General features: G+C 38.4%; 1 protein-coding gene across 2 annotated transcripts in view; it reads right to left on the bottom strand.

Annotated features, from left to right (window-relative positions):
* APBA1 (amyloid beta precursor protein binding family A member 1) overlaps positions 1 to 22,039 on the bottom strand; it is a 260,787-nt gene that overhangs the window by 51,596 nt on the left and 187,152 nt on the right. For both annotated transcript variants that reach the window (XM_027839462.1, XM_027839464.1), the window contains one exon: positions 3,672 to 3,767. In XM_027839462.1, coding sequence (XP_027695263.1) covers positions 3,672 to 3,767 — 96 coding nt within the window. The remainder of the gene's footprint in view (positions 1 to 3,671; positions 3,768 to 22,039) is intronic.

Here is a 22,039-nt window from a genome sequence, read left to right as displayed (position 1 = left end):
GCCTTAGTTTCTTCATCACAAAATGGGGATAATAATAGTCCCTACCTCCCAGGGTTGTTGTGAGATTCAAATAAGGTAACTGTAAAGCATTTAGCACAGTGCCTGGCACTTTGTGAGTGCTACCTAAGTATTAGCTATCATTATTACGATATCTTTATTTTCTAGACACTGAAGCAGCATTTAAAAAAAATTTAATGAACAAATATCTACCCAACTAGAAATTAAAAAGAAAGAAAAAAAACACAAAGAAATATGCACAGTCAAGCAATACAAATTTCTGCATTAGTCATGTCAAAAAAACAGTCTCATTCTGTATCCTGAGTCTATCACATTTCTGTTAGGAAGTAGGTAGCATGCTTCATCTATGTATGTTTTCAATGGGAAAATGATTTTCTTAAATCTAAAGAATGTCTAATTACTGCATGCAAGGGAGGGTTTTTAGAATCATTTTTTTAAAAGGCTATGCAGAAACAAGCACCAGTCCTTACAGAAACTGAAAAACTAACATTTGCTTGTAGTGACGTGTCATCCCAAGTTGAACATTAAGATATCTGATTAGGTGGGCAGAAAGAGACTAATGGGGTCACCTAACCCTTTGTAGTCAAGATCAAATATAATAAAAGTAATAAACTCCTAGATCAGAGAAAAGATTACAGAGAAGTAATCTTCCTAGGGATTTTCCTGAAGGCCACCTAAAGATGAACGGAGTTGCTAGGAAGCCTATAAGGGTACACTCATCTGCATATTTGCATCTAATCAACACTTACCACAAATACTTGCAGCCCTTTCAAGCAATTATCAAGTTTTGATTTTACTGCCACTGCCTGTGGGGCTGCCATTCCTGACTCCTCTCTCCATTTCTATCTCACTTGGTCATGCATCATAAATTAAGTGCTAGGCAGAAAATGGGAAAATTGAGCAAGTAGGCTGGTGAGAGAGAGTCATCAGACCCAATCCCAGGCCATGTCATCCACTGTTAGGTCATAGTTTAGTAAGTTCTGTTGTACAGTGAAGCATTTTGCAATAAAACATTTTGCTATAAAGCACAATGGGATGCACTATATTTGAAATGTCTACTAGTTTAATTCTGATTGATTTTAAAAAGCAACAACATTCCTCCTTGACTAGTGGTCAATAGGAAGTGGGCGATCTCTCCATGGATACTTGTTTTTTATTTTTATTTCATTAATGTAGGGAGGGCCAGGTAAGAAATTCCCTGTAACTAGATAACTTTGTTCACATGAAACTGAAAAGCTTCGGCATAGACAAAATTAATGTACCCAGAATAAAAAGGTAAGCAGTTGAATGGAGAAAAAAATCTTTGTATTATATTTCTCTGATGACAGCTTGGTGTCCAAGATATATTTGGGATTGACGCAAATAAAATAACTAAAATGCCCATAATCTGTTGACCCAGATATGCCACTACTGAGTTTATAGGCCAAGAAGGACAATAATAAGAATAAAGTTCCAACATATACTATAATATTTATAGCAAGACTTTTAGTGATAGCAAAGAATTGCCAACAAAGTAGATGTCCATCAACTGGGAAATGGCTAAACAAATTGTGGTACACGAATATAAGGAAATATTATTATTGTCTAAGAAATGATGAAACATGACGAATCTAGAGATGATCTACGTGAATGGATGCAGAGTGAAGTGATCAGGGCCTACAAAACAATTCACATGACTATAAGAATGTAAATAGAAAGAACTATAACACACACAAACCCAAAAGTGAATGTTGCAAAATTACAAAGAATAAGCATATTTCAAAAGAGGGGAAATGAGAAGACACACCCACCCAATCACTTTGCAGATGTGGGAGGTTCCCAAGTATGGCACATATTTTTAGTCTTTTTTTTGATGTATTGTTCAATTGTGCTGTTTTTCCTCTTCTTTTTTCTTAATCCTTAAAAATATTATTTGTTATATGAAATGGTTCTCTGGGAGGGAAGGGAGAGGACCAATAGGGGAAACTGGTGACACAAATAAACAAAAATAAATTAAAAAATTATTCAACCAAAAAAAAAAAAGCAACCAAAGAAAATCCCTGTACCAATGCAGATTCTCAAAGTGCTCTGCAGTTTACAGTCCCAGAGAGCTGGGCAGACAGGTAGGTGTCACAGTGGATGGAGCAGCTGGCCTGAAGTTAGGAAGACTCATCTCTCTGAGTTCAAATCTTGTTTTAGCTGATGACTAGCTATGTGACCTTGGGCAAGCCACTTAACCAACCCTGTTTGCCTCAGTTTCCTCATCTGTAAAATGAACTGGAGAAGGAAATGGCAAACCACTCCAGAATCTTTGTCAAGAAAACTCCAAATGGAGTCACAAAGGGATGGACACGACTGAAATGACTGAACAACAACATGAGAGGCTGTGACTTTTCCCAGTGTCACAGACAGGACTTGAACCCAGATCTCTGTTCAGTAGGCTAGGCAGGCCCTCATGAGCAACAGATTTGTTAGTGATGGTACATAAAAGTTATCTCTTCCATCTTGTTTTTAGCAAAAGGAAAAAAAATGACACAATCATTCATTTTTTATTTTAAAATTTTAAACAAATATTCTCTGTGTTAGACAACTGCAATAAACTGCAATATTTACAGGCAACTGAGCTCCCACACAGATGATATCAGAGATCAGTATCAGGTTATTAATAGGCAAGTGGCAATTAGTGCTGGCATTTATTTGTTAGGAGTATAAAAGAGGTTGAAGAGAAGACTAAAGTTTTCCTTCAGTGAAAGGTATTTTGTTTCAGCATTAGAGGAAGGTCACATACCAATGAGATCACAGGCCTATCCACAGGAATCTTGAAAAAATAGAGGGTGCTGAACCTGCATTGGTCAGAGGGTCTCCTCTTCTGGGAGCTCCTTAAGCCAATGAAATCACAAGTCAAGTGCCTAGCCCCAATTTTTCTAGAATGGGCTAATTCTAGAGCCCTCTAAGGGGAAGTAAAACCTAAGATACCAGTCAAGTAGGGAACTCTCTGGGGAGAAAACATTCTTTACCAAACTTGTTCTTAGCATCCTAAAGAGTAGTCTGCAGGCAAGTGTTTATTTAAGCGACTTGCTTAAGGTCCCACACGCTAAAGTAGAAGCAAGATGTCTTCTTGATTCCAACTTTGGCCCACTATCCATTATGATATACTGTCTCTCTTTAGCCCCTAGACCCCTTAAAAAAGCTGTGTCAGCACTCATTTTCATGAATCATCATCATCATCATCATCATCAGGTTTCCCCTAAAATGGAAGTAAATATATAATGGGGAAGGATCAGCTGTGGAGCACAATTTATTTATATCACAAGGCAAGACTATATTATCAGAAAGGCAAGAGGGTTGGATTTTTTGCTTTTGTTTTTAGATCTATCCCTCACCCCCCACCCCAGACAACCCCCTAGATTAGACTTTAACTTTGGAAAAGCTACCTATCAACTTTGGTGAAGGAGGTTTCCTCTCTGGGGAGTTCACAACATCAATGAAATCACAAGAACAGAACAAAAAAAGGCATACATTAGAGAACACATTTAAAAGCTAAAAAAATTTTCCCACTGTGAATTGGTTTTGTAATCTGTAAGAGAGAAAGGGGGAAAAGGGCAAAAGAATCATAGAAATGAACTGGGATAGAAAGAAAGGGCCCCGTGGCATTGACAATGGCTCCACTCTACCTCTTTGTTACTGGAGGATTCTGCCAGGTCATCTTGCTGATGCTGTCTGCTGGACGATTCAGCACCCCGGGGAGAGGAAGAATCAGGAGATGGAGACTAGACACGGTAAGGAAACAAAATCAGGAAGACCTGAGTGACTCAGTGAACCTCTTGGGTTTGGGGAGGAGTAGAGAGCTCTAAGAAAGGCAGAACATAACTGTGCAAACTTAAAAAATTGTTTTTATTGTGATCATTTCTCTGTAGCATGGCTAATGTAGATAGAGCTGGCCTTGGAGTCAGGAAGAATGAGATTCAAATCTAGTTGGTGAAAGTCCTGCCTCCAACACATACAACTTTTGCCTGTGACCAGAGGCAAGTCACCCAATCCCTCCATGTCTCCAGGCAACTCCTTAATACTACATTACTCCATAAGACTCATGATGAAAAGTGCTATCCACCTCCAGATAGAGAACTGATGAACTCTGAGTACAAATTGAAGCCTCTTTCTTTTTTATTCTTTCTCTCTATCTCTTTCTTTCTCCTATCCCTCTGCCTCTTTCTTTCTTTCACTCTTGGCTTTTGTTGTTGTTGGAACATGGCTAATGTAGAAATGTGTTTTTATATGACTTCATTCTTACAATGGGTTTTGTGTTTTTCAACTTCTCAATGGGTGGGGGAGGAGTGGAGGGAGGGAGAGAATTTGGAACTGAAAATAAAATTGAATTAAAAAAACCCTATACTATAATATTGCAGATCTTCACTAGTAGAGGGTCTTTTTTACTTAGTACTGCCTGCAAAGATGAAATCACAGGTCTGGGACAACCAAACCAAACTCAAAACAAAACAAAACAAACAAACAACAAAACAAACACCTCTCCCAGAAATGAATGTAAGAGGTGATTGCACATGTATTACCTATACTAGACTGCTTACTGTCTGTGGAGGAAGGGGAGGTGGGAAGCATAGAATTTGGAACTCAAAACTTCAAAAAACCTGCATGTTAAAATTGTTTTTATACGTTCTTGGAGGGGAAATGTCATTTTTTAAAAAAATAAATTAATGCAAAGAGGCCTAATATTTTTCAGCTTTTGTTTCATTATTTGTCATTTTTTTTCTGAGAAACTTTTAGGCTTTCTGGTGTGTCAGAAATTACTATAAAACATGAAATATATTGAACTTCAAACTTAAAATCAGAGAAAATAAAGCTGAGTGGCACAAAAATACACTACTTTATTTACCTATTGGTTAAGCAATAACTTAGATTCTCAATGACCCAAAAATCCTCTGCTCTGACCTTAACCCAAAGGAGTAATCGCAAAGAAAAATAGGTACTTAGAGAGACATTAGTGAAAGTATTTTGTCTGAAAAAAGGAAATTTCCATAAGGCAACAGGCGCTGAAGAGGTAAGGGGACCACTGAGCTTAAGGGGAGACTCATTAAAGGAAACTGTAAAATAAGATCTCTTAAACAGGTTGCCCCTCTGGAAAGAAGAGGGGACAAAATGGACAGTAAAGAGATGTGACAAACATGCAAATCACTCTGTTTAACAAGCAGCGCAGCCCTAGTTCTTTGTCATGGGACCTGGATTTTTTTTCCTTATGTGCTCTACATGATTTTAGACATGGAGGTGATGATACGGTCAAGTTCTTAAATATTTACACATAGGAAAGAGATCCACTGCAGTGACATCACAGCTCAGATGGAGAGATGACAGGCTGATGAGAGGCCAGGGCAAATAGAATAATCTACTGTATATTCTCCTGGTTTGAGGTATATTAATTGAGCCACAAATGACCTTTGAAGAAATCAAGTAACATATATACATGTATATACACACACACACCTATATATATATATATATACACACATATATGTATATATATATATAATGTAATATGTATTAGAAAAAATATAGGAGTGGATATAGCACTGGCCCTGGAATCAGAAAGACCTGAGTTCAAATCTGGCCTCAAACACTTACTAGCTGTGTGATCCTGGGCAAGTCACTCAACCCTCTTTGCCTCAGTTTCCTCATCTGTAAAATGAGTTGGAGAAGGAAACAACAAATTATTCTAGTATCTTTGCCAAGAAAACACCAAATGGGGTCATGAAGAGTCAGATACAACTCAACAACAACAACAACAAAGTGTATATTCTGTCATATTAATTTTAAGTTGATAGCATAATGTGTGTGTATATATGTGCATATGTGTTTAAAGTCCAGGATTATGATTTCATCAATGGGAGGAATTCCCAGTATGGAAAATCTCTCCATGCCTCTGCCCATAGGATTACAGATTAAGGATTTAGAGCTGGAAGGGACCATAGAGGTCATGTAGTAAAACCCTTTTATTTTACAGATGAGGAAACTGAGACAGAGAAAAGTGAAGTGACTCATCAGAGATAAAGATGATAACTGTCTGAAGCAGGATTTGAACTCAAATCTCCCTGTCTCCAAATCCTGTACTCTAACCACTGTCCTACCAACCAAGCTATCCCTTCAGAATACAGCAAAAGGTCTAACTTCTTCATCTAGTTCCTATTCATTGTTCATGCCTTTCGGAGAAAAATAGTTAGCATGGCTATCATTTATATAGTACTTTAAAGTTTGCAAAGAATTTTACAAATTATCTTATTTTAATCCTCACAACAAGCCTAGAAGACAGGTGCTCTTATTATCCCCATTTTACAGATGAAGAAACTGAGGCAGAAAGGTTAAATAATTGCCCAGAGTTACACAGCCAAGTGTCTGAGGACTGATTTGAATTCAGGTCTTCTTAATTCCTAGTTGACCAACTATATCATTTGCAATTGACTGGTTCTAGATCACCTGGCAATGAGATAGGCTCCCATTTAATGGCAAGGGACTGGAGTGGGGCAGGGAGGGGAAGAAGGAGAAGAGGGAAATCTGGGTCCACTGTTTCATTCTATCAATCTGCTGTAGTTCAATCAATGCTGTGAACCCAGTATGGTGTTCTGGGTTCTAGAATCCGAATATAATGTTTTTTCCACTGAACCACATTGCTTCATTTGCCTTTTGGTCAAAGGACAAATCTTTCCCTCTAGCTGGTATAACCCTAAGATGCTACTTCAGCACCAAGGACAGAGGACATGCTCCTGGACTCTAGCAGAGTATGTCATATGAGCCCCATAGTAGCTCTTAGGAGAACGGGAAGCAGTTGATGAATTGACAGGATTGAGGAATTACCCTCTAAGTTATGGTCTACTTATTACTATATAGATTTTAAAATTGCAAGGATGATAGAAAGGTAACATGATGTAGTGGTGGAAGACTTGGGTTCTAGTCATTCCTCTGACACATATTGGTTGTGTGACTCTGGGCAAGACACCCTCTTAGTGTCCCAGAAAACTCTCTAAGATGATAGATTGCAGAGCAGGTGCATTAGGACCTTGGGACAGAGGGTTTCCTCACAGGGAGTTCTCTATGCCAATAAAATCAAAGGTTTGATCCTTGAAAGTGGGGTGGACCAATGTATTTAGAAGAGATATAGTCATTGTCTTTCTATATTACCCCATCTCACATTCTCTCTTATTGCAAAAAAAAAAAAAAAATTGTTCCTGAATTCCATAATTTTACACTCATATCTTCTCCCCAAAGAGGAAACAAAATTCCCTAGAAATCACAGATAACTTTCTATTTTTCAAGAATGTGATGGAGCCAATATTTTATCAACTATTCCTTACTGGACAGAAAAGCTTCATTCTGGGAAACCAGAGCTACCCTAGCCCCTGAGGCTGTAATACACTGGGATAATGGATATTCCACTTCAATGAGACAAATGAAACATCATAAGCATGGTTTGGGGCTGGGTGTGGGGAAAGTCAGCACCAGAATCTCACATCTCGAAGGGACCTCAAAAGCCATTGAGTTGAATCCACAGCTGAATGGGAAATCTATTGCCTGCCATTCAGCATTTGCTGGAAGGCTTCTATCAAGAGAGAACTGTCCACCTTCCAAGGCTATCCACTCCACACTGGCACAGCTCTAATTCTTAAGAGGTCTTTTCTAACAACAAACCTACACTTGCTTCTTTGCAACTTTTAGCCATTGTTCCTCGATCTGCTCTCTGGAGCCAAGCAAAACTCAGAAGATCAGAGGGTCATAGATTTTGAGCTGGAGGGAACCTTGGAGGCCATCTCATCCAATTTCTCCATTTTATTGATGAGGCAACTAAGTCTTAGAGGTTAAAGTGACTTTCCCAAGGTCACACTAGTGGTAGAGTACAAAACTGTTTTTCATATAAATTTATTTCCTCTGACTCCAAATTCAATGCTCAAGGCATCTCACTTCTGAGTTTCTTATTTTTAAAAACAGTGACAATACTTGTACTAAAATGTGAGGGTTGGTCCGACTAGCCTAAATCTGTATGAGGAAAGTACTTTGTAAACCTTAAATCAGGATGTAAATATGTTGTTGTTATCATTGTTATTTCATGAGCACATCTGGAAGGCCAGAGCCCAAGGGCAGGAAGATTTGGACTCCTGTTTTGCACTTCCAGATTAAGGATGAGCAACAACCAACCACCTGATGCCACCATCATTCCTATACTCTTACCTGAACTAAGCTTCTGGGTTCACAGTACTAAGGTCTATTAGAGTAACCTAAGAGATAGATACTGATGGTAAAGAGGATGACAAAGGAAAAGTTTTGCCTGCCTCGGAGAGTAAAGGAAATACATATTTCCACTCCTGGCCCTATGAGTTTGGAAATGTAAAAAAAAAAAAAAAAAAAAAAAGGATAGGCTAAAAGTAGAGGTAGTAAGAAATGAAAGTCTTTAGGGGGAAAGCCCCATTTCACTAGATGTCAAGAGTGTAAGAGAAGGAGAATCAAGGATAAAGTGTTGACAATTGATCATATATCCTTCAAAGGATATAATGTCCTAGAATGAAGAGACTATCAAAATTGGGTAAGGGGAGGGCTAAGCTGAATAGGGATGAGAAAATGGGGAAATGTAGCTACTGAAAGGAATGTGTGCTTGCCTGGAGATTCAACAGTCCCTGTTTAGAGTTAGTAATGGATAGAGTTAGCAAAGTATTGGGCCTGGATTTAGGAAGACTCATCTTCCTGAGTTCAAATCTTGGCCTCAGACACTTACTAGCTTTGTGACCCTGGGCAAGTCACTCAAACCTGTTTGCCCCAGTTTTTTTCATCTGTAAAAAGAGCTGGATAAGGAAATGGCAAACCACTCCAGTAAGAAAATCTCAAATGGGGTCATGAAGAGTGTAACACAACTGAAAAACAACTGAACAACAAAAAAGGAAAGAAAATAGATTTCTGTTAATTTTTTTTAAAAAACAGAGAGGTGGGTAGAGAGCAGATGAGATCACTGTATCATGAGTTTAACTTAAACATTTTACTATTACAAAAGAACTCTCCTAAAGCAAAAGTAATCTCTAAAGGCACGTAATGTAAAAAAATAAAACATATCAATGAAACTTTTAAAAATTCTTTAAAAAATAATGTTTATTGTCTAGATTGTGTTGTACAGTTGGATGGACATGCTCTAGAGCTTGGATAGACACTCTGAGTGGACAATGAACTCTAGAATTGAAAAGAAGGAAGAAAATGGACCAGACTGGCCTTTGAAAAAAATTGCACAGTACTTTTAATGAGTTTTTAAGTTTCTTCCTGGAGTCAGAGAATCTGGCTTCAAATCCCACCTTTGATACTATGCCAAGTCACTTTAACCTTCCCCAGCCTCAGTTTCCTCATCTGTAAAATGAGGAGACTGAACTAGATGGCCTCTGAGGTTCCTTCCAGCTTTAGGTTTGTGATCCTAGATACAATAGAGTCCTTTTGGTGATGCTCCAGGGATGGAAATAATGGAATGCCAGTTTCAGAAGAATTAATGTTGTGGGTACACCCAAAAAGCAGTTGAGAAGTACCATGGTGGGCATGCCAACTATGTAGAAATATATAGAAGATATCATTGGTGAGACGTATGAGTGGAAAAGCCAGTCATGTAGCTGGGCAAGGGAGAGCTTGTAGAGAGTCTTGCATTTTCCAGGGGTATTCTTAAAATGTCCAGAGAACTAAAGGAAGGCACCTGGGAAACTGTATCTGTAATGCATACAGAATGAAGTGTGGGTAGATTGAGATGTTGGAAGGAGGGCCTACATTGATCAGATTGCAGACCCATTGAAATAAAAGCATTCATAAACTCAAAGGAAGGAAATTAGGTGGTTCAGTGGAGAGGGTGCTAGAGCCGGAGTAGGGAAGACCCAAGTTCAAATCCAACCCCAGATATTTGCTAACTATGGGATGCTGGACGAGTGCCTTCACCTCTGAACCTGGTTCATCATTTGTAAAATGGGGATAATAATAGTACCTACTTCACAGAGTTGTTGTAAGGATCAAATGAGAGAATGTATGTAAAGCATTCTGCAAACTTTAAAGCCCTATATAAATGCTAGCAAAGGGACAAATAGGCAAAGTCCATTTTGCTAAATATAGCTAATCTCCATCTTTCTTTTTCTTGAGTCAGTAGTGGAGGAAATAATGCTATCTTGATAATGGACTCCTTATTGACTCTCAAATGACCCAAATGAAAAACATTTGTTCTGAATCTAACAGTCTAAGGATCTGGGGAATTTTCTAAAAATTCCCAAGGTACCCTACCCAGGAAGCAATTAGTACACAGCTTTCCTAAGGGATTGTAGGAAGGGCAGAGGGAGAGTTTTTATTTACACTTTTAAACATTTGGCTCTCAAAGTCAAGTGGGAAGGGGAAGAAGGAAAGAATAAGCATTTAAATAGCCCCTACTATATGCCAGGCACTGTGCTAAGGGCTTTACAACTATTATCTCATTTGATCTTCACAACAATCCTTTGAGATAGATATAGTTATTATCCTCATCTTCAGTTGAGGAAACTGATGCAAACAGAGGTTAAGGGACTTGTCCAGGGTCACCTTGATAGTTAAGTGTCTGAAGCTGGATTTGAACTCAGGTTTTCCTTACTCCAGGCCTACCATTCTATTTACTGTGCCAAGTATTTTTTTTTAATCTTCAATTCAACTCAATGAAATATTTATCATGTACCTATCAGATGCTTCCTGGAAGGGGTGGGTGGGAGTGAGGCATGTAATGACTGGCAAAAGCCATATATGAATGGGGTTTATTTGAACCTTGTATCTAAATGAGCCATTTGGAAATTCCCATCGGGGTCTTAGGACAGGTCAGCTTGCTTCTTTTCTCTGCTTCCTTCCTGCTTATAGTTTGACTTGGTGTTCCTACTCTCCCTTTAAACAACAAAGATTCCTGGAAGAGGACACCAGCTCTTCTGGGGTTGGAGAGATATTCTGTTGCATCATGCAATTGAGGAGAAACCTCAAGGGTTCCGAGGCCAAGGGATTCTGCCATAAGAATCCCTGTTAGTTAAGAGTCAACCTATTTACAGGGACCACATTAGATTTTGCATTGTTCTTTTAAAAAAAAAAGTCATCTAGGAAGGACCAATTGTATTTTGCTTTACGTAAGCAGGCCTCCAAACAGTTTCATGCAAAACTGAATTTTTGGTGTCCAGTTGTATTTGAACATTTTGAACACAATCTCCTAAACAGTCAAGGCACAGATGCTTACAGAAATCTGCAAAAAATATCTGATGTGACTGTGAGCCACCCTGACCATTAGAGTGTCTTCTCCCTTAGAATATAAGCTCGCTGAGGGCAAGGCTCCTTATGCTTGCTTGCTTTTATTTGTATCCTCAACACTTAATACAATGGCTAGTATATAATAAGTGCTCATGAAATTATCTATTTATCTATCTACCTATCTATCTAATGGCTTCATAAATGTTTACTTTATCATACATTTAAAGGGCATCAAATGTTTGCCAACAATTCTCCAATTAAGCACAATGACCCCACCATAGAATGAGGTGTCAATTCCATACTCTTTTCTATATGGAATTTAAAAGGTATTTGCTAGGACAAGGAATATCACTAACTCTAGTAGGGGACCCTTTTGAATCTCCAGTCCAAATATATTCCTTCTAGTGGCTACCTCTCCCCACATTCTCATCCCTATTCAGCTCTACACCCTTACTCAGTTTTGATCATTTTTTCATCCTGAACATTATACCCTTTAGAGATCTGATCAATTGTTGACAAATACTTCTATCCTTGATTCTTCTCCTCTTAGACTCTTTTTACTAAAATAAAATAAGGCTTTTCCTCTGAAGATACTGCATTTCTCACTAACTTCTCCCATTTCTTACAATTTTCTTTTTCTTACACTTTCAAATTCATAGCACCAGGAGGAGAAATTGGTTTTCCTTACTCCCCAAGGCCATTCATTTGCTCTGCTATCATCATTCCACAATCTCCTCTCCATTTAAGTTCATACATCCTTTCTATTGTCCTATACCAACTTCCTGGATATCCTCCTACTTTCTTCAATAATCTTAGCACTTGGTTTTCCTCTTCAGGTGATCCACACCCTGCACAGACACTCAGTGAATGCAAAAGTACTATCATCAATATTAGTAACAATAGCACACATTCACATAGCACTTTAAAAGTTTATAAAATACTTTCCTTACAACTTTTTGAGGTAGTCAGTGGGAACACTATCATCCTCATTTTACAGACCAGGACAGCTAGATGTCACAGTGGATAGAACACAGGACCTGCAGTGAGGAAGACCAGAGTTCAAATCTGACCTCAGACACTTACTAGATATAAGACCCTGGGCAAGTCACCTAACCCTGTTTGCCTCAGTTTCCTCATCTGTAAAATGAGCTGGAGAAGGAAATGGCAAACCACTGTAGTGTCTTTGCCAAGAAAACCTCAAATGGGATTATGAAGACTCAGACATGACCGAAAAACAACTGAAGTGAAACTAAGTAAACACATATTTTAACCAGCCCATTTTATAAATGAGTAAATAGAGTAAACAAAAGAAGTGACTTGTCCATAGTTACACAGATGTGTAAATGTAAATGTCACTTAATAGCATAATTCAGGTTTCTTGACTACAAACCCAATGCTTGATCCACATTAATGATCTTCTAACATTCTGTTCTCTCACTCAACCTCATTAGTGCCAGGGAGGACAAATCATACAGTTAGCTGAAACTGTTCTGCCTCTGAGGTCCAAAACTCTGAAATCCTTTTGATGTTCTTGTCTTTCCACTTCTCCTACAGCTTCCCTCCTCTGCCTGCTTTTGACACTCATCCTGATCTCTGTTCCCTTGAACCTCTCTCATCTCCTTCAGGTCTTACTCCACTCCTCATCTTTCATCTCATCTCTCTGTAGGTGGTTCATTTCCTTCTGTTTACAAACCCATTGACCTTTTTCCTTTCTTCCCCAATCCAATTAATCTTTCTCTTGACCTTGCTCCTTCTTCAAGCTGTGGCCTCATCTCTATCCTTATCACTGCCAAACTGCTAGGAAAAAAATCAGTCTAAGCTCATTGCCTCCACTCTCTGGAGACTCCTTGACCCCCTGCACTTTGGCTTCTGACCCCCTGTACTGAAACTTCTCTTTCTGAGTTTATTAAAGGCTTCCTGAGAACTCCAAAGATCTTTTCACAGTCGTCATCTTCTTTGATGCTTTTGTGGCATTTGGCATTATTGATCTGCTCTTCCTTCTTGACACTTTGTTATCCTTTGGTGTGACATCATTCTCTTCTAATTCTTCTATTTGTCTGACTAGTTTGGTAAATGTTAAATTCCTTAAAATTAGGGATTTTTTCATTGTTTGCATTTCTATCTTTAGCACCTAGCACAGTGCCTGGCACATAGAGGAGACTTAATAAATGCTGGGTGACTGACTTGCTTTTCAGTATCTTTGATGGTTCAATCTTTATCCTTCTAGCCTCTAAGTGTAGGTATTGATCATACCCCAAGTCTCTATCCTTGACTCTCTTTTCTTCTCTCTCTATACCCTCTTCCATGATACTCCATCTACTCCCATGTCTACAAAACACCTGTCAACACATTGACTCCCAAATCTCTATTTTTGCCTTCTAAATGGAATTCAATGTCTACAGCCTTCTATTTCTAACTGTCCATTGGATGTCCTATCAGCATATCAATCCCAAACTGTTCAAAACTGAGCTCAACATATTCCCCCAAATTTCCCTACCACCTAACTTATTGATGGCATTGCCATCTTCCCAGTTACCCTGGCTGGAGACCTTGGCGTCATCCTTGACTCTTTCCTCCCCCTCACTCCCTACATATAATCAGTTGCTAAATTCTATCAATTCTATATCTACAACATCTCTATTATGCATCTCCTCTCTTTAATGACATTAGCTCACATTTGTATACTATGTTACAATTCAGTTCAATTTAATTTAATAGGCACTAGGTGGAAGGGAGCTGAGAGGCCATTCAGTTCATCTCCTTCATTTCACAGATCAGGTAACTGAGGCACATTAAGTCACTTTTCCAGGGCCACATAGGTTCAGTGGTAAACATCAGAGGTGAATCTGAACCCAAGTGCCTGGACTCTAGAGTCAATGAAAGACAGCAGAAACAAAACTGCCCCTACCCTTAATTAATGCTCTACTGAAAGCATTTTCTTCACACAAACCTCATCAAACACAACAAATATTATTCCTATTGCACCAATGAACAAATAGATGATCAGAGAAGGTAAGGTATTTGCCTGCAGTCACAAAAGTGGCAGAACTGGAACCTGAACCCAGGTCTTCTGCCTCCAAAACTACTATATGACTCTGCTTCATACTTCCATCATAATCTAGGTCTTCATTATTTCTCATTGGACAGGTCTGATCATATCACTCACCTGCTCTAAGATCTTCATTGGCTCCCTACTGCCTGTAGCGCACCCTAAAAATATCTTAATTCCAAACTAATTTTGTAGCTTTATCTCATGCTATTTCTTTTTATACCCTAAACATTCCAGCAAAACAAGGCTACTAATCATCTGTTTTGCCTCCTTGCATATATTTAGGCTGTTCCACATGTCTAAAATGTCCTCTCTCCATAGGTTTACCTGTGGAAATATTTTTCCTTCAAGATTCAATTTAGAAGGGGCAGCTAGGTGGCACAGTGGATAGAGCACTGGCCCTGAAGTCAGGAGGACCTGAGTTCAAATCTGGCCTCAGACCAAACACCTGACACTTACTAGCTGCGTGACCCTAGGCAAGTCACTTAACCCCAACTGCCTAAAAGCAACAACAACAACAAAAAAAAAAGATTCAATTTAGATATTTCCTTGAAGTCTTCATTAATTCTTGAAATGTAGTTATTTTTATCTTATAGACTATAAACTCCCTGAGGGCAGGCATTCTTATATCCTCAGCATTTAGCACAGAATAATGTTCAAAGTAAATATTTGTGAATTGTTTGTTAAATTGAATTTCTTCAGAGACTGCATGTAAGAATCTCAATTTTCTGGGTTCTCAAGAGCATGCTCATTAGGCTTCTGGTGTATGATATCTGATTTCCCCCTCTCCTCTCAAGTCAATGAAAGACATTTTCTTCTCATTTATCTAAGTTTTAAAAAAAATAAACAATTTGATAACAATGTAATATATAGTTATTTTTTGCTCTTGAATCATGCTTGTCCTTCTGAAATGAAAAAAAACTCTGCTTAATTAACTATACCACACACTACCTCAATTTAAACTATTTATTTCACCAATTTACTTCTATTTTCCTTAATATGGTAAAGCAGGAAAATTATCACAGGCCCCATACATTATATCATTAAAATGACAGTCTAGACATAATGAAGTTTTTAACATATACATCTTCACAATGAAGGTAACTTAACACAATTTGAACATTATGAGACAGCCAACTGGGAAAATATTTTAATCATTTCCTCTTTTCCCTCCCTCAAAGAAAAATGTACTCCTATACAACCACAAATCAGGAAAAACTGTGAAACTCACTTTAAGAGTATGAGAGGAAACCAAGAAAACAGATACATCTCATAGAGAGCCCTTGGTATACATGTCCCTAGCCACAATTTCCCAAGGTAGACGATAAGAGGCATTTTCACTGTAAGGCCTTAAAACTATCTTCAAGTTTCTTGAATGAGTTCTAAGCTTTGAAAGCTACAATCTCAATTTAAAACAAACAATTTGATTATAAATTGGTATCTTAGCTCCATGAGAGTGGGCATTCACTATCTCACAAAAGCAATAGCCCCACAGGATTTTTTCCTTTGAAATACTGTCACTTCATTATTTTTACTCAAAAATTTCAGATATGGGGAAGCCTTACAATGAACTGTTCTAAGTAGTATTCTAGTGATTTCTCCATTAAGGGTGAGCCCACAAGAACTCTTTTGACAATTGTGTTATGATTTGGTCTAATAGTTTTGTGGAAGAAAATACTAACATCATTTTTTTAATGAGTGAGACAGTTGAGAAATCATAAATTCCTGTGATACCTAATACTGGAATGTTGGGTGAACAACTCCTTGTGCAGACAAGAGGGTGGATTCAGGGAGGCCCTCATTTACATTTATTTTAATTGGTGTAGCTGAAGCAAAAGGAACAACACAGCATGGGATTTGGGGCTACAAAGCTGAAATGAACCAATTTGCTAGAACAGAGGGAGCAAGAACACAGGGCCAACAGGAAGAGGTAACAATCTCTATAGCCTCAAAATCCTCCTTCCCAAAGGAGGAGATGGCATTTCTCCCCCTCCTTAAACCTATGCATTTACTGTCATCAAACACTGCTGAAAAACTGGGAAGCCTCATCAAAGCTCCTGAAATTCATTTTTGTTTTGTTTGCTATTATTGTCAACAAGGGAAATACAAAGAACACTCTCATTTCAAAAGAGAGATGAGGAGAAAGTCGTTCAAAGGAAAGCAGCCACATCATTTTTGATGCCTGAGGATCCACCTACCTTTCTTTCATGATACTCCAGCTGGAACATCCAAAAATTCTCCATCTTTCCCAGTGATGTTTATGAAGCAGTCCTGGCTTAAGGGTTTCTGTTTGACTTTAGAGGCTGAGAACAAACTTTTATCTCAGCACTTGCGTGAGGTTTTGTTCAACCCTCCCCCCACCCCCAGTGGTGTTATATGCCTGAATTCAATAACACAACTTGTAATCAGAGCTGGGATGACCTCACATAGTGAGTCCACATTAACTCTTTTTGTGACTGAATTTCCTATGAAGCTGTGCGTCAAGAGCTCTAATATCACCATCTTCTGAGGCTCCTAGTTTTAGAGAAAACTGCTGTCTTGCTCTTTCCCAGTAGGGTGTAAGGATGCTATTTCTGGGGATAGTACACTCAACTTGGAGGTGTGATCACAAACCTTCACACATGCAAAAAACACTTCTAGGCTTATAGAACTTGTGAAAAAGAGGTCTAGAAATTAAAGGGAGTGGGGCAAGAGGGAGAAGGAGGTGGGGGGGATAGAGTCATTTTCGACCACTATTAGGGGCTGCACATCCATTGAAAATTTACAGATCAAATATTCAGAGTTTCACTTTTTTGGTTACCAGACACAGTTCCTGGTACTTAATGCTTGTAGGTTGATGATTGATTATTACTGTGCTTTAATAAATGATGAATATGAAGAATTCAGGGAAGCTTGGGAAGATTTCAATGAAGTGATGCAGAGTAAATATGCAAACCAGGAAAGCAATATATATGACATCTATAATAGTGTAAGAATAGGTAAGAACAAAAAAAGCCCCAAACTGAATGCTGTTATCATGTTTTCTTATCTGTATAATTTGGATAAAAATAAAGCTGATCTCATTGTGAGGATCAAAACTGATATGTATAAAGCGCTTTACAAACCTGAAAACATTATGTAAATGTTAGCTATTATTATTGACATTGTATAATATATTAATATTATCAAGATATCACCCAGGAAAAAAAAGATGAAAAAATGCATCTCCCTCCCTTCTTTGCAGAGTTCATGCGCCAATGCATGTGAAAGACTTCAGATACTGCTAGATAGTAGATTGGTTGATTTTGCTAAACTGCTTTTTCTTTCTTTTTTATTCTTTGTTACAAGGGATGGCTTTCTAGGTAAGAGGCAAGGGAGAGATGAAGGATATATTTGGAATTTAAGGGTATGCAAAAACAAAATAATTTTAGAAGAGAAAGTTTATAGCTCATGAAGTGGATGACTATGACAAAGATAAGCAGGCTGTTTCAACATTTCTTGTGGCGTCCTGGAATTTCTCAGTATCACCTATAGTTGTGACTGATGGAGGGTCACACTATTTCTTGAACTGAATTAGAAAGAGCCCATGGAAAAGTGGGAATTTGGAAAAGATTTTGAAAAATGGAAAGCCAAGGTGGCGGTGGACGTAAAGCCAAATTGTGATTATTTAATAAGCATTTATTAACTGCATCCTATGTAGGTGTAAAGGTGAGGTAAAAATGTGGTCCCTACCCTTGTGGAGCTTACAAACTGGTAGGGGAACACACCACAGATACAAATATCTGTAATTTAAAATAACACATCAAGGTACAAGAAAGGTACAAGCAAAGACATTTTTGAGGCTGGGGTTGGGGTGAAGGGAAGGACAGATCATTATCAATAGAGGACATCAGGAAAGGTTTCACATAGGAAGTACTATAAAATGTTTTGGAATTTCTTTGGAAATGTCTTTGGAAAATGAGTAGGAATTCAGTGGTCATAGGGCCTAGAAATGGTATATATAACTTTAATACACAAATACAAAAGCCTTCTTTTATCATTAAATGGCTTTGAGTGTTCCCATGCAACATACCTTTTACCAAAAGTGCTGGCAAGCAGCTTAAAGGGAGCATGATATGGTGGGAAGGTCATTGGCTCCAGAGTGGGAGAAGGACGGGTGTTCAAATCTTGCCTTTGACATTAAATAATTTTCCTAATGTGCAGTTCTAACCATGTTCCTACTCTACTCAACCAATTTCTGTGGCTTCCTATTACACCTAGAATAAAATAGACACTCCTCTATTTATCCTTAAAAAGTCCTACACAACCTGGCTCTACCCTACCTTTCCAGGCTCAATGGACACTACTTGCCTTTTGGTAGTTGATACACCATCTCCCATCTTCATGCCTTTGCAATGGCTGCCCCCATACCTGGAATGCCCTCCCTCCTTACCTACGCCTCATAGAATATCTTTCTTCCTATGAGATGTAGCTCAGGCACCATTTTCTGAATGAAGACTTTCTGTATCCCCCAATTGCTAGTACTGTACTTTGTAATTAATTACTTTGTGTGTACCTATACATAATACATATATATCTATATATATATGTATATATACAGCATATTTGTGCTGTATATATTTTTACAAGTACTAATTGCCACTTTCATCAGACTATAAGCTTATTGAAAGCAAGGATGTTTCATTCTTTGTACTTGAACCCCTAGTGTCTAGCCCAGTGCCTGGTACGTGGCAGGCAGTTAATATAGCCTTATTGATTGATTAAGTGATTATTACCTATATGACCTTGGGCAAGTCACTTAACTTCCTTGGATCTGGTTCCTTATCTGTAAAATGAGATTGTTGTTGTTGTTTGTCCTTCGTTCTTGAAGAGAACCAAAGATGTTACAAGGGTGATGTCTTGACTTGGAAGTAAATTGAATTTAAGGGAGGCAGAGCTGGGCAAAGTCATCAGCCTCACCCTCTCCTCCAGGGTCATAGAGTGTCTAGTGGCAAGTCAAGAGTCAAGGCGACCCAGGATGCAATGGGAGACCTTGGCCTTTTTAAGCTAAGCTCTTTCTCAGGTCCCAGTTTGAGGCCACACCCATTCAGTGATTAAAGGCTAGGTAAAAACTGAGACAAAAGATGGTATAGTTTGCCTGCAGAAAAGAATCAATCTGGGAGGGCAAGCCCCTCAGAGTAAAATGAGAAGGTTGGACTAGATGGTCTTAAAGGTCCCTTCTTGTTAAAGATCAATGATCTTACGACTTGTCTATTCCATGTATAACTACTGCCAATGTGGAGCTAATGAGCAGAGAAACTGTCAGCAGCAAACAATGAGGCAAAGGAGGAAATCTCCCCCTGAACTAGTTACCTCATCATTATGCTGTAGGAAAATGAATAGTGCTCAGGGTGGGAAGAGATGGTGGCAGAGAGATTTTCTCAGCAATGGTAATCTCCTTGAGGCCAAGGAACATATTTTGTATCCCCAACACTTTACACAGTGCCTGGCACATGATGTTGCTGTTAAGTCATTTTTCAATAGTGTCCAACTCTCCATAACACCATTTGGGGTTTTCTTGGGAAAGATACTACAGTGGTTTGCCATTTCCTTCTCCAGCTCATTTTACAGATGAGGAAACTGAGGCAAACAGGGTGAAGTGACTTGCCTAGGCTCTTATAGTTAGTGAGTGTCTGAGGCTGGATTTGAACTCAAGAAGATAAGTCTTCCTTACTTCCAGGCCTGGCACTCTATCCACTATACCATCTAGCTGTCCCACCTGGCACATATTAGTCACTTAATAAATGTTAATTAAATTGAACTGAATTCTCCTTTTCCTCATTTATTTTTATATTTTATGAAATGTCAACTACTGCAATTCAAGTAAGCTCAATGTCATTACTACTGTTGTCATGCACCATTTCAGGAGATTTTTCTTTTTCAGAGGGATGAATCTTTCAGGCAGGGTGGCCTAATAGGCAGAGTGCTGGACTTGGAGTTGGGAAGAGCTGAGTTCAACTTCTGCCTTCAATGCTTATGAGGTTACTGACTGTGGACAAGTCACTTATCCTGTCCAGTTTCCTCATCTATAAAATGAGGGGTTTGGACTAGAAAGCCTCCAAGGGCCCTTCAGGCTCTAAATCTATAAGCTGGTGGTTTTCTTGACTGGTTGTCAGCATAGAGCATCTTTCAAAATGGTTCTCTTCTTTCCATTAACTATTTACAAAAAAACTTTTGATGTGACTTCATAAATGTCTGAACTATATACTCCTTACCAATTGAAATTTCCTTAGCTGTTAGTGGAGACCATTTCTTTTTTTCCCTCTTCTCATCAGTCTTGGTAAATAACTTTATTTGAATTCACAGGCCACCCAGGAAATGACTGCTCAAGCAATTATCTTCCGTGTTATCAATTTTGTTGAAGTTCTTTGAAAGACCGTAGTGTTACTCTCATTAAAGACTTGAACCTCGCAGATGTATAACAAATAAAAGTTCTGAATCTTCTGGAAATGATAACCAAATACTAATCCAAAACCCATAGTGACAAGCTAGCATTCAGGTGTCTTTACTTTTTCCTTCTCTTTTAAAGTTCATACAGCACCTGAAACCTGCTTAATTATTCAAAGCAGTCTTCTCCATTCTCTTATCAATAATAGATGAAACCTGGGATGGAAAACCCGAAACATGGAGAGTGTGTTCATGTTTTTATAGAAAGCTGGAAAAGACACTTAAATAAAGGCAAAAAAGGAGATTATAAAATTTAGAGCTGGAAGGGACCCTTACAGATTTATATAATCTAGTGCTTTCCTTTTACAGATTAGGAAACTGAGGCATACAGAAGTTACATGACATCCCACACTGGGATTAAATAACAGGCTCAATACTCCACTGACTATCCCATGTTCTCTCCATTACACCATGATGTTGCATAAAAAGAAAAATGTGGCAAACAAACATCTAGGGATAAAACAGAGAACCTCTACTTAGAATGATGGCAACCTTTGATGTTTCAGAATGTTTTTTTTTTTTAAGAGAGGAATTTCAAAGCCAATCCACTTAACTATTGGACCATTAAGGCCAATGGACAATTCTTCTAAGATGACCTCCTCCTTTATTAAGTATTATATGTATATACATATATATACTATTTATTAAGTATTAAGTATCATATCCTTCAACTCACCCAAACCAATTCATTAACAAATCTTATTTATTCTTTTACTGCAATATCTAATGTATCAAGATCCAGTGTGGTACAGTAGTAAGAGCAGTGAGTCAGGTGTCAGAGGCCCTGGCTTCCAATCTTCCCTTTTATGTTCACTCAGTGATCTTCAACTTCCCTGAGCCTCCATTTCCTCATCTATTAAATAAAGGGTTTAGACTAATCTCTCAGATCCCTTTTGGCTCTAGATAGATCCCATTAGATTATAAACTCCTCGAGGGCAAGGACTGTCTTTTGCTTCTTTTTGCATCCCTAGAGTTTAGTCTAGTACAAAGTAAGCACTTGATGAATGTTTACTGACTGACTAGATCAATGAGCCTATAAGATCTGTCATTATTTTTGTTTCTATAATCTGCACCGTAAGCTAATATCATTAACACTCAGCCTTGTAGTTGATTCCCCTCCCTCTAGCTTCTCTCCACATTTATACATCCTACAAACTACAGCTTGAATAAATCTCCCCTGGATACTATTTTATGGCCATGTCACTCCCTACTCAAGAATCCCTACTGGCTAATATTTTAGAGATCTAGGACAGTTCTGGGATC

Source organism: Vombatus ursinus, unplaced genomic scaffold, assembly GCF_900497805.2.
Source record: "Vombatus ursinus unplaced genomic scaffold, bare-nosed wombat genome assembly UNPS02014832.1, whole genome shotgun sequence".
Taxonomy (NCBI): domain Eukaryota; kingdom Metazoa; phylum Chordata; class Mammalia; order Diprotodontia; family Vombatidae; genus Vombatus; species Vombatus ursinus.
Note: the sequence above shows the minus strand (reverse complement) of the source record. Positions and strands in the feature narration are given on the sequence as shown.